Source organism: Panulirus ornatus, chromosome 4, assembly GCF_036320965.1.
Source record: "Panulirus ornatus isolate Po-2019 chromosome 4, ASM3632096v1, whole genome shotgun sequence".
Classification (NCBI taxonomy): Eukaryota; Metazoa; Arthropoda; class Malacostraca; order Decapoda; family Palinuridae; genus Panulirus; species Panulirus ornatus.
In genome coordinates, this window is record NC_092227.1 from 80,469,012 (window position 1) to 80,484,830 (window position 15,819).

Here is a 15,819-nt window from a genome sequence, read left to right on the forward strand (position 1 = left end):
CTCTCTCTCTCTCTCTCTCTCTCTCTCTCTCTCTCTCTCTTTGCGTCGGCAGTATAAAAATTCCTCAGTTCCCCCCGACATATGATGTCTCGCTTCCCATCCGGAGCAACAAGTCGCTGATAGAGGAACCGAATATATATATAAGAGTAAATTAAGTAAGTTAAGAGTAAATGTGAATAAGATCAAGGTTATTAGGTACAGTAGGGTTGAGGGTCAAGTCAATTGGGAGGTAAGTTTGAATGGAGAAAAACTGGAGGAAGTAAAGTTTTAGGTATCTGGGAGTGGATCTGGCAGCGGATGGAACCATGGAAGCGGAAGTGAATCATAGGGTGGGGAAGGGGGCGAAAATCCTGGGAGCCTTGAAGAATGTGTGGAAGTCGAGAACATTATCTCGGAAAGCAAAAATGGGTATGTTCGAAGGAATAGTGGTTCCAACAATGTTGTATGGTTGCGAGGCGTGGACTATGGATAGAGTTGTGCGCAGGAGGGTGGATGTGCTGGAAATGAGATGTTTGAGGACAATGTGTGGTGTGAGGTGGTTTGATCGAGTAAGTAATGTAAGGGTAAGAGAGATGTGTGGAAATAAAAAGAGCGTGGTTTAGAGAGCAGAAGAGGGTGTTTTGAAATGGTTTGGGCACATGGAGAGAATGAGTGAGGAAAGATTGACCAAGAGGATATATGTGTCGGAGGTGGAGGGAACGAGGAGAAGTGGGAGACCAAATTGGAGGTGGAAAGATGGAGTGAAAAAGATTTTGAGTGATCGGGGCCTGAACATGCAGGAGGGTGAAAGGCAGGCAAGGAATAGAGTGAATTGGATCGATGTGGTATACCGGGGTTGACGTGCAGTCAGTGGATTGAATCAGGGCATGTGAAGCGTCTGGGGTAAACCATGGAAAGCTGTGTGGGGCCTGGATGTGGAAAGGGAGCTGTGGTTTCGGGCATTATTGCATGACAGAGACCGAGTGTGAACGAATGAGGCCTTTGTTGTCTTTTCCTAGCGCTACCCCGCACACATGAGGGGGGAGGGGGATGGTATTTCATGTGTGGCGGGGTGGCGATGGGAATGAATAAAGGCAGACTGTGAATTGTGTGCATGGGTATATATGTATGTGTGTGTGTGTGTATATACATGTGTACATTGAGATGTATAGGTATGTATATTTGCGTGTGGGTGGGTTGGGCCATTTCTTTCGTCTGTTTCCTTGCGCTACCTCGCAAACGCGGGAGACAGCGACAAAGCTAAATAAATAGAATAAATAAATAAATGTATATATATATATATATATATATATATATATATATATATATATATATACATATATATATATATTCCTACGAGTTCATGGGGAAAATGAAACACGAAAAGTTCCCAAGTGCACTTTTCCTGTAATAATCACATCAGGGGAGACAAGAGAGAAATATAACAGTCAGTTGATATACATCGAGGAGACGCACCGTAAGAAAATAATAAGTCATGAAGAAAACAAACGGGCATCAGTCGACGCACCGTAAGAAAATAAGCAATTGTGGCGTGTGAAGAAAAGAGGCACGTTGATTTGTTCAAGAGAAAAAGACAAAAAAATAGGTCAATGGTACTGTTGTACAGAGAGAGAGAGAGAGAGAGAGAGAGAGAGAGAGAGAGAGAGAGAGAGAGAGAGCGAGAACAAACGTATCACCTCGTCACCAACAATTATCAGCGCCTCCAGAAAAAAAAAAGAATATTATATATACACTAAAAGAATTGTTATTCGCTCGGTCCCGCCTCTCTCTCACCGTCGCTACGATCTGGTCATACCCAGTGGGCGTGTGTTATTCCTGCAAATTACGGAGAATTGCGCAATTAAGAGGCGATAAAAAGGCTGTAGATGTAATTTAAGGCGAGGAAGGTCCGCTGCAAATGAACGGGTAGGCGCACATGTGCCAAACCTGCCTATCAGAGAGGGCACCCCATGTTGCCAAACGCTGGGACACTTGTCATACCCATCAAACCAGTTTTCTCTCAGTACTGATCGTCTCTCTCTCTCTCTCTCTCTCTCTCTCTCTCTCTCTCTCTCTCTCTCTCTCTTACCCAACTATCTTACCCATTTTCTTTATGCCACCTTGCACTCTTGGTAAGCGAGGATCCTGTTCTCATGGAACTGAATTAGCATCGTGGATATCTGAAGGCCTGAACAACATGGAGACTCGGTGGAAAATATGTATCACTCCTTGCCAGAATAGCTTTTAAGTATGTTTAATATTCACAGATGGCGACGCGAAGGATAAAGAAATGCAAAATAATGCGCCGTAAGAAATAATAATGGACACCAGAGGGCTTCGTGGGGTCATCAAGAATACATAAGTAAGGGCGTTGTTGGCATACGGGACTGGAGCAACGGAGGTTGGGAGAGAGAGAGAGAGAGAGAGAGAGAGAGAGAGAGAGAGAGAGAGAGAGAGAGAGAGAGAGAGAGAGAGACGGAGTTACAAGCCTTCAACTTCATCTCTCCGTCTTCGGCGAGTAGATAAGACGGTTATAGTACACAGGGACTGTTAAGAACGATAGCAATCCGACAGAGATAACGAGCCTCGGGGTTGTTGAGGGTGGTGAGCGGAGGAGTCTTAGGTGGACGTGAGAGGTTAATTATCGTTATCTCGTGTGAGGTGGGAGAAGAGCTGCTCTACCAGAGTGGGTGGCCTGCGAGATGGAGACCTGATAGATTATGATGGGATTAGAGGCATAAAATGGGTTGATGGATCCGACGCCTTATATATATATATATATATATATATATATATATATATATATATATATATATATATATATATATATATATATATTATATATATATATATATATATCATTCAATTCTATTTGCATATTTAGATCAACTAGATTCCTTTCTTATCTACAGGAAAACGAAACACGATAAGTTCCCAAGTGCACTTTCGTGTAATGATCACATCATCAAAGGAGATACAAGAAAGAAATATAACAGTCAGTTGATGTACTTCTATTTCTTTCTTGCATCTCCTCTGATGATGTGATCATTACACGAAAGTGTACATAACGGCCACATGAAGGATGGGGCTAGTTCTTGTATGGAGAGAGAGAGAGAGAGAGAGAGAGAGAGAGAGAGAGAGGACTTAGGAGTACTCTACATCAAAATGCTGCCAAAAGGCATAGGGGCTAGCGCGTAGCGCTCGCCGCCGGAAAAATTTATAGTCACGACGAACGAGTCACGTCAAATTACCAGCTGTCAACTGTAATGTGCAAGATTGAGAGATCGAGTTTCTGGGGACCATTGGAAGCCAACAGCAGCCCACGTGTGGGCTAAGCTTTGGAAAGAAAAGACTGCCTAGGCTCGACCACCTGAATGAAACACGACAGCCACTGGAGTGTCGGCTCAGAGAGAGAGAGAGAGAGAGAGAGAGAGAGAGAGAGAGAGAGAGAGAGAGAGATTGCCAATCATTCAAAATCAACCAAACAGATCATGGATCGCATATACAGCAGAGGCGAGATGTCTTACCCCATGGAAGTCGTCCCCAACTCTTGCAGGCTTTTGGAGTTGGAGATGTTAGTGTTGGAGGAGGAGGAGGTGTGCGGGGTGGAGTTAACGCGGCAGAGGAAGAAAACGGGAGGGGGGGGGGGATGGAGGTGGAAGAAGAGGGAGAGGTTAAGGTTAAGGCTGGCTGGTTGGTTGGCGTTTGTTGGAGGATGGTTAAATGATAGAGTAGTGGTGGTGGTGAAGTTGGATGGAGGGAGGATGTGATGGGCTAGGTGGCGGTGGAGGGTAGGAGAGGAGGGGGGGGGGGGTTACTTATCAATTACTGTAGTTAGGTGTAAGTTTCAGCGGCGGATCTGAGCAGCATTGCCGGAGGCCAGACTGTAATTACCTCCCACTGTAACCACTCCGGAGGGTCGACGTGTGTGGTGGCGAGCCCAGGCCGTGGTCCGGTCCGGTCCAGCCTGGCCCGGTCCAGCTCGGCACGGTCCAGTCCGGTCTACATCATTCCCCCCCCCCCCCCCCGGGCCGTGCCGGAGGGTTGTAAGTAGCAGGGAGGAAAGTGATGGTGAACGTTGGAGGTGCGGCCGAGGCAGTGTTGGAGGAAGCGTGTGCGTGGAAGAGGGTTGGGGTGTTTTGGAGGATGATGGTCCTCCAGCTGTTGAGGTCTTGGCAGATATCACAACGCTGAGGAAGGTGTAGAGACTTTGGTGTGTATGATGGAGAGTTGGAGGATATGTGTTGGAGAGGATGTTGGCGTTTGGTGAGGTGGGAGGGTTTTTTTCTTTTTTGGAGTGCTGAAATGTTGGAGATGTGGTGGGTCTGTTAAGAGTTCGCAGTGTTGGCGGTCTCTTGAAGTTGTTGGAGGAAAATCTTTGAATGTGCACAAGTGCTTGGAGGTCCCAAGGATGTTTGACGTTGATGCTGCGAGGTGTGAGGTCATTTGCTGGATTACCCTTAACGATCACAGGGGGGTCAGAGGGCACGCCATCATATCCCAGGGTCGTAAAGTCGTGTTCCTGGGTCGTTGCCTCGTGTCTGAAGGGGTAGTTGGACGATCGTGCTCAAGGTTGTTTTGATTCGCTGTTTTCCTTATACAGTTCCAACTGACTGACTGGGATTTCTCAAGACGTCAGGATTTTATGACCAAGGATACTTTATCATCCCATCCATTTTATTGGGGGATTAGAGAAAATGATGGGGATAATGGCTGAGTATCGTTTGGGTGTCGAGCAGGTCATGCTTAAGCATCGTTTGGGCGTCAAGCAAGGATCATACAAGTGACGTTTGGGCGTCAAGCAAGGATCATACAAGTGACGTTTGGGCGTCAAGCAAGGATCATAAAAGTGACGTTTGGACGTCAAGCAAGGATCATAAAAGTGACGTTTGGGCGTCAAGCAAGGATCATACAAGTGACGTTTGGGAGTCAAGCAAGGATCATGCTTAAGTATTGTTTGGGCGTCAAGCAAGGATCATGCTTAAGCATCGTTTGGGCGTCAAGCAAGGATCATGCTTAAGTATTGTTTGGGCGTCAAGCAAGGATCATGCTTAAGTATTGTTTGGGCGTCAAGCAAGGATCATGCTTAAGTATCGTTTGGGCGTCAAGCAAGGATCATGCTTAAGCATCGTTTGGGCGTCAAGCAAGGATCATGCTTAAGTATCGTTTGGGCGTCAAGCAAGGATCATGCTTAAGTATTGTTTGGGCGTCAAGCAAGGATCATGCTTAAGTATCGCTGTGTGTCCTCTCTGATACCGAGTCGCTCTCGTCTTATGGTTCTGCGAGGGGTGGTCGTGGCTGGGGTCGTCTGGTTATGGTGGTGGAGGTTAGAGGTGGTGGTGTGGGGTAGTAGAGGTGGTGGAGGTTGCTGGGGCTCGAGGGTGAGAGGCGGGGAGTGGAGGGGGGGTTAAAACCCACTCAAGACAACCTTCTTGACACAAGTCATTTCTCTTAATATCCCCTCCATCGCTTCCCCCTGCACAGATTTTGAGCGTGGATGTCATTTTGTATTTTCATCATTTACTTGGGCCTTAGACCCGAGGTAAGAAAATAAAAACACAGGGGACTGTATGTGAGAGAGACGGTCGGTAATTTGCTTATTATAGTCATGAAAATGGCCTTTGAAATGTCGTCAGGACGTCATTCGATGTCGCGTAAGACACACACACACACACACACAAAAGACCACTTTGATCCCCCCCCCCTCCCATGTCGACCAGACCACAGAAAACGAGTTTAGCGTCTGTCAACATGGAACACATTCTTTCCAAGGAGGGGAGGGGCCCCCAAAACCCAACCATTACTATAATGGAAATTTTTCGACGGCCCGTTCTCCTCCTCCTCCTCAAAAAAAAAAAAAAAAAATAAACCGTCGCCACGATTTATATTTTTTCCCCCCCTCCACCTTCGCGTAATTCTATTCTGTGATGAAATGTACTTGGCTTCCCTTCCAGCCTAAACTACAAATTACCCATCCGCCATCTCCAGGGCGAAGTAACTTAACCGCCAGTGAGCCGGGGATAATTAACATCTACGGTGGTACATTTTTCAAAAGTATCCTCACGACTCGGGAGGGGAGACTTCGACGGAGGGAGGGAGGGAGGGAAGGAAGGAGGGCCCCCCCATTAATAATGCCCATGATGATTCGTCTCTCTTAGGATGCGAATTAACGCGGCCTGACCGCAGCGTCCACGACGGCACTAACAGCTACGTATCCCTCTGATAATTAAAGTCTTCGGCGGCGCGTCCCTCAAAAAGTCGTGTGTAATCAACCTGGGCGGTACACCTTATGAGAGTCGGAGGTGTTGAAGCTATCTAATGTTCACAGCTTTTCCCAACACCTTACGCACCCGGCTGCGCAGAGAGGAGGAGGGAGAGGGAGGGGAGAGGTGGTCAGCGCAGCGCAGGGAGGGAGGGAGTGAGGGAGGGTTGGGTTGGGTTGGGAGGGAGCGCGCGCTCGATAAATGACTCGTTTTCCGACGCCTAATTATCCCATTTCGAACCATCTGTATCAGATTTCGGTTCCTTGAACGCCTAATATCAATGTTTCTCTATCTGCCACAGTGATCATCCGCTGTCATTTGGTGATTTAGAACGGCCCAAATGGCCATGTGAAAGAAAAAAAAAAAAAAAAAAGGCGCGCGGGTATGAGTTGGGACTGGGGGGGTGTGGGTGGTGGTAGTAGTTGTTGGGTTGGTTATCGTACACCTGGCGGAGGAGACGGGCGGTCAGAGGGAAGATGATGGTAACATTCAATTAACTTCAGGTTACAGAATGGATCACTCTCGGAGCGCTAGCGCGCCACACGCAGATGAGAATTCAGTTATCTAATAGCTACGTGGGTGAGGGAGACTCCTAATTTAATCCCAAGCGTATATAATACTCACACAGCCCTGGGGGGGTTTAAACATTGTTTAATTTGATAGAGTACGATTTGATCGGGATGATTGTAATAACACACTATTAAACACAGGTCGGGTAGAAGTTATGCAGATGGAGGCGAGAGCGGAGTGGCCCTGCTATTGAAAGGCGTTCCGAGTTTTGTGTGTATAATATATATATATATATATATATATATATATATATATATATATATATATATATATATTCTGAAACAATAAAACAATGGATGAACTGTAGTTCGAAACCCAATAAAAACAATAGATGAACAGTAGTTCGAAACCCACTGAAACAATAGATGGACGGTAGTTCGAAACCCAGTGAAACAAAAGATCAAGAGCGGTAGTTTCATACTTCTCGGCATCCATGTTGAAGCGCTTCTAATACCTTACCCAGTAGACTAACCTTTCCGGCTCATGTCCCCCAACAGCAAGGATTCGAACCCGGACCTTTTGCGTGGTAGCTGGGAACGCTAACCGCTAGGCTATGATCGCCTTTACTAGTAATCGAAGTAATTTTCCTATTAGGGGCGATCATAGCCGAGCAGTTAGCGTTCCCAGCTACCATGCAAACGGTCCAGGTTTGAATCCTTGCTGTTGGAGGAAATTATGTGTTTGATGAAAAGTGCGTGTACATATGCAATATATTTGTGTTCATATATATATATATATATATATATATATATATATATATAGTGTGTGTGTGTGTGTGTGTGTGTGTGTGTCGCGGGACTCGTCCTGCTTGAGGTTATACAGTGGGCGAAAGGGTCACTTTGGCAAGGCTGTTTCATCGTCAACTGAGGAAAGAGCTCAGTCTCGTCGAAGAACTTATTGCTTCAGTAGGTCCCATCCTGTCTCTGCTACTGTGTGTAGCGCAGCCTTGAATCTGCAGGGACTCCCCTGGATGACAGCACGTCGACCCCCAGCATACCAAATAGTTCCATTTCACTCTATCCCGTGCATGAGTTTCACCCTCCTGCATGTTCAGGCCCCGATTGCTCAATTTTTTTTTCAGTCAATCCTTCCATCTTCAGTTTTGTCGCTCTGTTCTCCATGTTCTCTCTCCAGTTCTGAATGTATACATCCTCTTTGTCAAATTTTCCTCATTCATTCAACCCTCACGTCCCCTCCAGGGGTACCGTCAGAACACACACTCCTGCAGGTAGAGCGCACAATGACAAGGCTGCAGGAACACGGATGCTGTTAACCACACGTCCTCACCAGAGACACTTGCCTTCCGTAGCGCCCTCTCCTCCCGCCTTGTAATTACCCGTGCTGCCCACCGCCGCCGTGCTCGGGGCCACCCCGCCAGCTTTGCCCACCCTCATCTATATATATATATATATATATATATATATATATATATATATATATATATATACACACACACATATACAATCACAGCAGTCACCAGAGGAAGTACTGCCCTCCTGACACAGAGCGCTCACAAGTGATGCCCGACACCATTTCACACCCTCCGTGCTAAGCCTCGTGATCTTACCATCTGTTTCAATCACCTGTTTAGGTTTCTCATTTTCACATTACAATACACACACCTATCCCTTTCTTTTTTCATCGAGACGCATTCGTCTTGCCCTTTCTTTCTCCGATATTTTCCTGTCACTCCCTATCTTCAAGCGTCTGGCCTCCATGAGAGCTCTGCGTCCATGACCGGAGTCAGATATCATAAACCCCAGCAATATAATCGCACGTATTTGACCAATACTTTTGAAAAGCGCCTAAATTCTGGGAGGAGTGTTGACACTCCACTCAGCTAGGGTAAGGCCCCGAGGGGCTCCCACCTCCCACACCATCTCCAGGTCACACGCTAAACTCCCCCTCGGGGAATAATAGACTGCCTGGAAGCCCTCCTCTCCACCACACACACACACACACATACACATCATCATCATCATCTCCAGGTCAAATAATGGAGGACCTAATGATACCTGCGCCTACCCTAGATTGGATGGTGATAATCGCTGCTACTCTGACCTGCGCTCTGAGAGACCCTACCGCTGTCTTGGGAAATCTATTCGAATGCACGAATACCCTTCCTGAGCGGTCCGCACTCTGAGTGCCTCGCCCACTGCCATTGAGTTTCTCTCTCTCTCTCTCTCTCTCTCTCTCTCTCTCTCTCTCTCTCTCTCTCTCTCTCTCTCTCTCTCTCCACACACCTTCTCACCCTCGTGCTCAGAGTCACAGCGGGAGCGAAACGTTACCATTGGATAGGCTGCATCATTGATGGTAGTCTCTCGTTAAAGAACTCCTCACTCTTGTAGATTTCTAAGAAGAGAGGAAGCTCCATTTTAGACAAAACAGAAAGCTCGGTGGACTGTCCGTGTCTGGGCTGCCAGAAAGCATTTGACACTAGCCACAGATGAAGTTGGCAAAAAAAAAAAAAAAAAAAGATGGCACTTCAAACAAGAAAACGGAGATGAGAACTCTCGTGGACAGAAGCCTGTATGCCGAGAAGCACATAGACTGTGACAGAGAGGGTTCAAAGGAAGGCAACAAAGATGGTAACAGAATTAAAAGACATGAATTACAGGGAAGAGTCTTAAAAGAGGATACATTAGGAGAGAGGAGAGCAAGGGGTCACCAGATAAAAAAAAATTAAGTTTTTTTAGAGTTTAAAGAAGTAAGGATATAAACAAATACCATAACATGAAAGTAAATGAGAAACTTGCTTAGAAAACATTTAAAGAAGTACTAGTAAATGGGGACAACTTAAGCTTGAAATGTTGTGTGATAGTAAAGATCGTTCAAGAAATGAGGCCCTACGAATGTTGAACTCGCTCTTGTACAGTACACTCGCTCTTGTACAGTACAGATAGGTAGTACAAGCATCTCTCTCTCTCTCTCTCTCTCTCTCTCTCTCTCTCTCTCTCTCTCTCTCTCTCTCTCTCACACACACACACACTCCATCTACTGTGATAGATAGCCTTTGTGGCTGATGATGTGATGCCTGGCCCTCCCTCATCCCTCCGTCATGCTGGATCCGCCACCTAATTCATAAGATAACAGGGGAGGGAAGACGAAGCCATGATAAAGAGGAGAGAAAAGTATTAAAAAAAGATGGTATGATTACCGGCTCGGCTAAGGGTTTATGGAGGGGGTGCTTGACCCTCCTTGAACACGACGGTAGGATGTTTGAGCATGACGGTACGACCCTTGAGGGCGACGGTACGACTTTTGAGCACGACAGTACAACCCTTGAGTGCGAAGTTACGATATATGAACTCGATGGTACGACCTTTGAGTATGATGGCCTGGCCTTCGACCTGAAGACACCTCATGGTTCAGGTCGCATGACCAGGTCATCATAACCTGACCTTAACCCTTATGGGTCAAGGTCAAAGCTCAGGTTCACTAGTTACCCACTGGTCGCACCCGTCGTGGCTGAAGGAGCTAAGATCACCCAGCCATTCCATAACTGAAGCCGTTGTGATAAGAATGACCTCATCATGTTGGACTAGGGGAAGAAGACCCACCTAGCCATCCATGTTTTAAAATAAACCCTTCCAGGAACACTACGACGATAACAGCTAGTAACAACAGCTGATAACCACTATCTATGGTGATCATGATCATCAATCGCTTATCTTGGCTGGTCTTGGGCACGACTTTCAGACACCAGTGTCAAGGGGAAGTCATCAGCGGTGTCTGAAAGGTAATTCCTTCGAGGTTGTGCTCCAATGTTATACCTCTGTCGCTGGAAGGCTCAGCTGTTCTGATACAGGTGTTCGATAAAAAGGGGGGGTCATTAGAGGCTAATTCGTGTAACATATGACCAATGGAAGTAGGAGGCAAGCTTGTGTGGGGTCAGGTGTGTTCTGTCCAATTACCCACATATGTTGCAATAATAATAAGAAAATATGACAAGTAGCGTCAGTTTCGCATTCTTTTTTTTACCCCCTATGCCATACCACGAAGTCAAAGGCCAGAGACGTCGAGGGTGTAGTGAAGATGCGGTTGTACAGAAAGTAGTAAAGATGCTTTTGCAGAGGGGTGTTATGAAGATGCGTTTTGTAGAGGGTGAAGATGCGTTTGTTAAGGATAAAAAGAAACTGTGGGGAGTCTTCCTCTGTAGTAAGCATGATAGTGAATGATAGTGTGAAGTGACACAAAGCTTTCGCACGCAAATGTTGATGTTTTAGATTCATTATACTGTCATAATCCTTATTATTATTATCATTATTATTATCATCAATTCTTTTCGTGTCATTGCTAAAGGATATGAATATGTACTTATATCAGCCTAGTTACTATAGCATTTGTGTAGTCATGTCCCCTAGAAGGCATCCCTGGAAGCCGTTGCTAACACATTTTCTTCTTCCTGTGTTGCAGGGACACGATGGAGTCGATGCTGGTGGACCCGCGGTACTTGGGGGCGCCGCTCAGGGGCTACATGGAGCTGGACGCGGAGAACAACAACCTTCTCGAGAAGGCTCGCGCCCAGCTCATGTGGGACCGCCTCGCTGCGATCACCGCACCCCCGACGGCCTCGGGGACGACCCCGCAGGTGGCGGCAGCGGCCGCAGCCGCAGCAGCCGGCCTGCTGCCGCCTTCCATGCCGCAGCTCTACACTCTCAACCCCTCTCGCGGCAACCCGTCCCCTTCCCCGCTACCTCTCCCTGCCCACCTGTGGACTCAGTGGACGGCGCTACACGGCCTGGGTCCCCCAAGTCCGGCACTCTCCCACCTCACCTCGCCCCACACGTCATCCGCAAGCCACATCCCTCACTCGGCCCTCTCCGCCGCGCCCTCGACGTCCTCCGCGTCGGTGTCGCAGGCGGCGGCGGCGGCAGCGTTGACACGACCGCTCTTCCCAGCGCCACTGAACCTCCATCGCTACTCCCCGTACTTCCTGCCCAAGACCTCGCCCTCAGACCCTCGAGACCATACCCTTCCAGACCATCAATCCTAGAGACCAGCGCCCCTCAGTGTGCGTATGTGTGTGCGAGAGAGAGTATGTGTACGCGTGTGTGTATCTGTGTCGGGCCACGAGTGTCCCCCAAGAGTCATCAGTACTTAAGGAAAAACAGTTACGTGACTGGACTTACTGGGAACGTGTAAGTAAACCTCCCCCCACAAGATGCCGAGGTGGGTCACATCGAGAAGCCGCCCCCGCCGCCCACCTCCCCCTTTTTTTGGCCCCATTCCTGTTCTCCCTCAGTGTTAAGTGGATTCCGGAGTTTCTTGCGTGGATTCTGGTGTTTCTTAAGTGGATTCCGGACTTTGCTACGTGAAATTTGGAATGCTGGATCGCTGGAGGCTGGTGCGAGAAAATTAAGGGCAAGCAGGCAGGCTGGCAGGCGTTCTGAGTGTGCGCGCCCCGTGAAAACGAGCAAAGACGAAGGGCATCATCAGTGTTCCTGAAGCAGGCTTTTGTGGGGGACCCCCGAGCAAAGGCTTCAAAGAACGTATCTAGTCACAGTGACACACAGACGGGACTCCTCATGTACCGTTAACTCTGTACTGGACAGTGACTGTGTACCTCTGCGCTGACGCCATCGTGTGAAAAAGGCCTGATGGAATGTCTTAACGCAGCTCTGGTGGGGCTAGTGCTATGTCGCATCCTCTGGGGCCAGTGCTGTGTCGCACCTCCAGGCCAGTGCTGTGTCGCACCTCCGGGCCAGTGCTGTGTCGCACCTCCGGGCCAGTGCTGTGTCGCACCTCCGGGCCAGTGCTGTGTCGCACCTCCGGGCCAGTGCTGTGTCGCACCTCCGGGCCAGTGCTGTGTCGCACCTCCGGGCCAGTGCTGTGTCGCACCTCCGGGCCAGTGCTGTGTCGCACCTCCGGGTCAGAGCTGTGTCGCGCCTCCGGGTCAGAGCTGTGTCGCGCCTCCGGGCCAGTGCTGTGTCGCGCCTCCGGGCCAGTGCTGTGTCGCGCCTCCGGGCCAGTGCTGTGTCGCGCCCTCTCAACCAGCGCTATGTAAAAGCACTTTGGGTGATTCCTGACGCGGGTGCCCGCGCCCGGATGGATGATACAGTACGCCTGGACACACCAACAGCGGACGCCTTGAATGCAATAAGACGCTCCTGGATAGCGCGGGCGTTCGAACAGCGCAGACGCCTGACGAAGAAGAAACGTGCGAGAAAAATTGGACCTCTGAACTGGGAGAACAAGTCTAATGTTCTTGTGTATAAAGAACAGGAAAAGAACTGGCTTCTTGATGGAAGCGACTCGTTTGAGGAGTCAACCTACCCTACTCCTCCTCCTCCTCCCGCCTTGGACTCGGTGACCTCGAAGTCTGAGAGAGCGCTCTGGCGTTCCAGCCGAAGGGCGGCTTCTGGAGTTGGGGGGGACGACGACGGGTCTATGGCGGCAGGCGAGGATCGGCGGGCAGTGATCGTGGCCCCCCCACACCTGGACATCTCACTGTAGAACTACTACCCTTAAGTGCTGTCCTGGTGTGCAGGACGCGGAACTCAGGGTCAATGACTCAGCCTATGTTGTGACATATCGCAAATTGTCTTTAAACGAAAAAAAAAAAAAAGTTAAAAAAAAATTAAATAGGAAGGAAAAAGAAATGAGTAATCCATTTTTTATCGAGTCTCTTTCAGGAGCGTTATTAGAATAATCGTATTTTACATTCTCGATTTTTCCACGAAACACCCCAACCCTCCCTTACCTTCCTTCCCTACCCACCCTCCCTGATTCACAAAGGGGGTTATTTGTTGTTATATACTTTTTTTTTTTCTTATTCTTTGTTATAACTTATTTGAGTTGCAAGCTTTAACTCGGCCATAAGGAAATGACTTATGCTGGACGGATGTGCACGCAGACATCGTTGTGGGCAGGTGTTTTTAAGCGTCTGTCGAGGAAAAAAAAACAAAAAACTGTCGAAGTACATGCGAGACGATAGTGTTGACGCTTCTGCCTCAAAGAACAAGAAGAAGAAGAAAAGGACTGGATACGGGAGTCCCTCAAGTGATGGCACAAGGATCTCGTTCCTTATTTCAAGAAAAATAGATTTGTAATTGAAATTAAGAGAGGACAGGGCTTTAGAAGTTCTCCTTGGAGAGACTATTGCCTAGCAATGAGCCTTTAGGGAAGACTATCCGTGTACTAACGTTGAGCTAGTGAAGAGCCTCTTGGAAGAAAACGTGACACCACTACGCTAGTGAAGAGCGTGTGGGAAGAAAACGAGAGTCGTATATTCCAGTGGCGCTGAGCCACACCACAAGTGAAAGATTACCCCGTAAATGATCTATCAAAAATGCCAAAAAAATAAAAGAAATTCACCCAAATGTATAAGTGAAATTAAGCACGAGGAATTCAGTAACCTGAAAAGATTGGCGAATATGCAAGATGAATGAAGTCTATGTAAAGTAAGAGCCAAGGTCATATTAACTGGATCGTAGGCAGGAAAATGTGGAAGGTACGAGAAGGTGATCACTGTTGTGGTGTATCTTTGATTCCATACGAGTTTCTATGTCGCGTGGCACAGAGTCAGCCACAGCGTGCCTTTGTAATTACCAGTGCCAAAGGTTGATGTCCTTTCCCCACACTGACATACTTTCTGTTACCTCACCCTTAACACCCTTGTTACCTCACCCTTAACACCCTTGTTACCTCACCCTTAACACCTTTGTTACCTCACCTTAACACCCTAGTTACCTCACCTTACACCCCCTAACACCCTTGTTACCTCATCCTTACACCCTTGTTACCTCGCCCGTACGCCCTTGTTACCTCGCCCTAACATCCTTACACCCTTGTTACCCCGCCCTTACACCCTTCTTACCGCGCCCTAACGCCCTTACACCCTTGTTGCCTCACCCTTACACCCTCGTTACCTCACCCTGATATCCTTGTTATCTCCACTCTAAATGTCCTAGTTACCTTACTCAAACACCGAACTCTTCGTTACTTCACCCTGACGCCCTTGTTACCACACCCTGCTCCTCGTTACCTCACCCAGACATCCTTGTTATCGTATTCCTTGTTATCTAGCCCTGTGTTACCTCGACACCCTTGTTACCCGACGCCCTGCATCTTGTTACCTCGCCGTGACTCCCTATTTCTAAACACCTACACGACCTGTGACATTTCTGACGCACAGAAAACGTTTTCTATGTGAAATATCTATTTCGCATGATCTATTCCTCTTCCATTCCAGCCCTTTCCATCATTTTCTCAAAAAAAAAAAAGTCACACGTACGTTCCATGAAGCCCTTCCTCTTGGGTTACCATCCCGCCTCATACCCAAAAATCATCATTACTTTTTCACCACTAAAACACACACACATACACGACCTCCGTTTTCTTTCTTCCCCGATATATTGTTTTTTTTTTTTCTTTTAGGTTAATTGGTTATTTTTGTAATTTACAAATATTCTCTGAAGGTTACTTGATGTGTATATATTCAGGAGAAGCCTGTTGTAAATACTGTTGTATATAGATATAATATACGACATTTTCACCCTTATATGTTGAGACGTTTTTAGAGAGGGGGAAAAAAAATAAGCATCTCTTATTTATTGTACATTTTTCCTTTTCTTTCGTAGGATTTGATGTATATAAGTTTTCGTAACTTATTTTACAATGCAAAGAAAGAAATGTTGAATAACGAATGTCCAATCCTTCTGTAAATATTCAGGTGGTAATATATGTGATGAAACTTTATCTGGAGTTGTGTTTCATTTGACTCTTAAAACATGTTCGCCATATCCCGCATTAGCGAGGTAGCGATGAGAACAGAGGACTGAGCCTAGGATGGAATATCTTCACTTGGCCCCCTTCTCTGTTCCTTCTTTTGGAAAATTAAAAACGAGAGGGAAGGATTTCCAGTCCCCAGCTCCCTCTCCTTTTAGTCGCCTACTACGACACGCAGGGAATACGTGGGGGGTATTCTTTCTCCCCTATCCCCAGGGATATATATATATATATATATATATATATATATTATTACTCTACGATGTTCACACGTATA

General features: G+C 47.3%; 1 protein-coding gene across 1 annotated transcript in view; it reads left to right on the forward strand.

Moving 5' to 3' along the window:
• The window catches only part of LOC139745854 (uncharacterized), a 165,472-nt gene extending 149,960 nt beyond the window's left edge, over nt 1-15,512 (forward strand). The window contains exon 6 of the mRNA XM_071656467.1: nt 11,229-15,512. Coding sequence (XP_071512568.1) covers nt 11,229-11,808 — 580 coding nt within the window. The 3' untranslated portion in view covers nt 11,809-15,512. The remainder of the gene's footprint in view (nt 1-11,228) is intronic.
• Nucleotides 15,513-15,819: the final 307 nt, after the last annotated feature.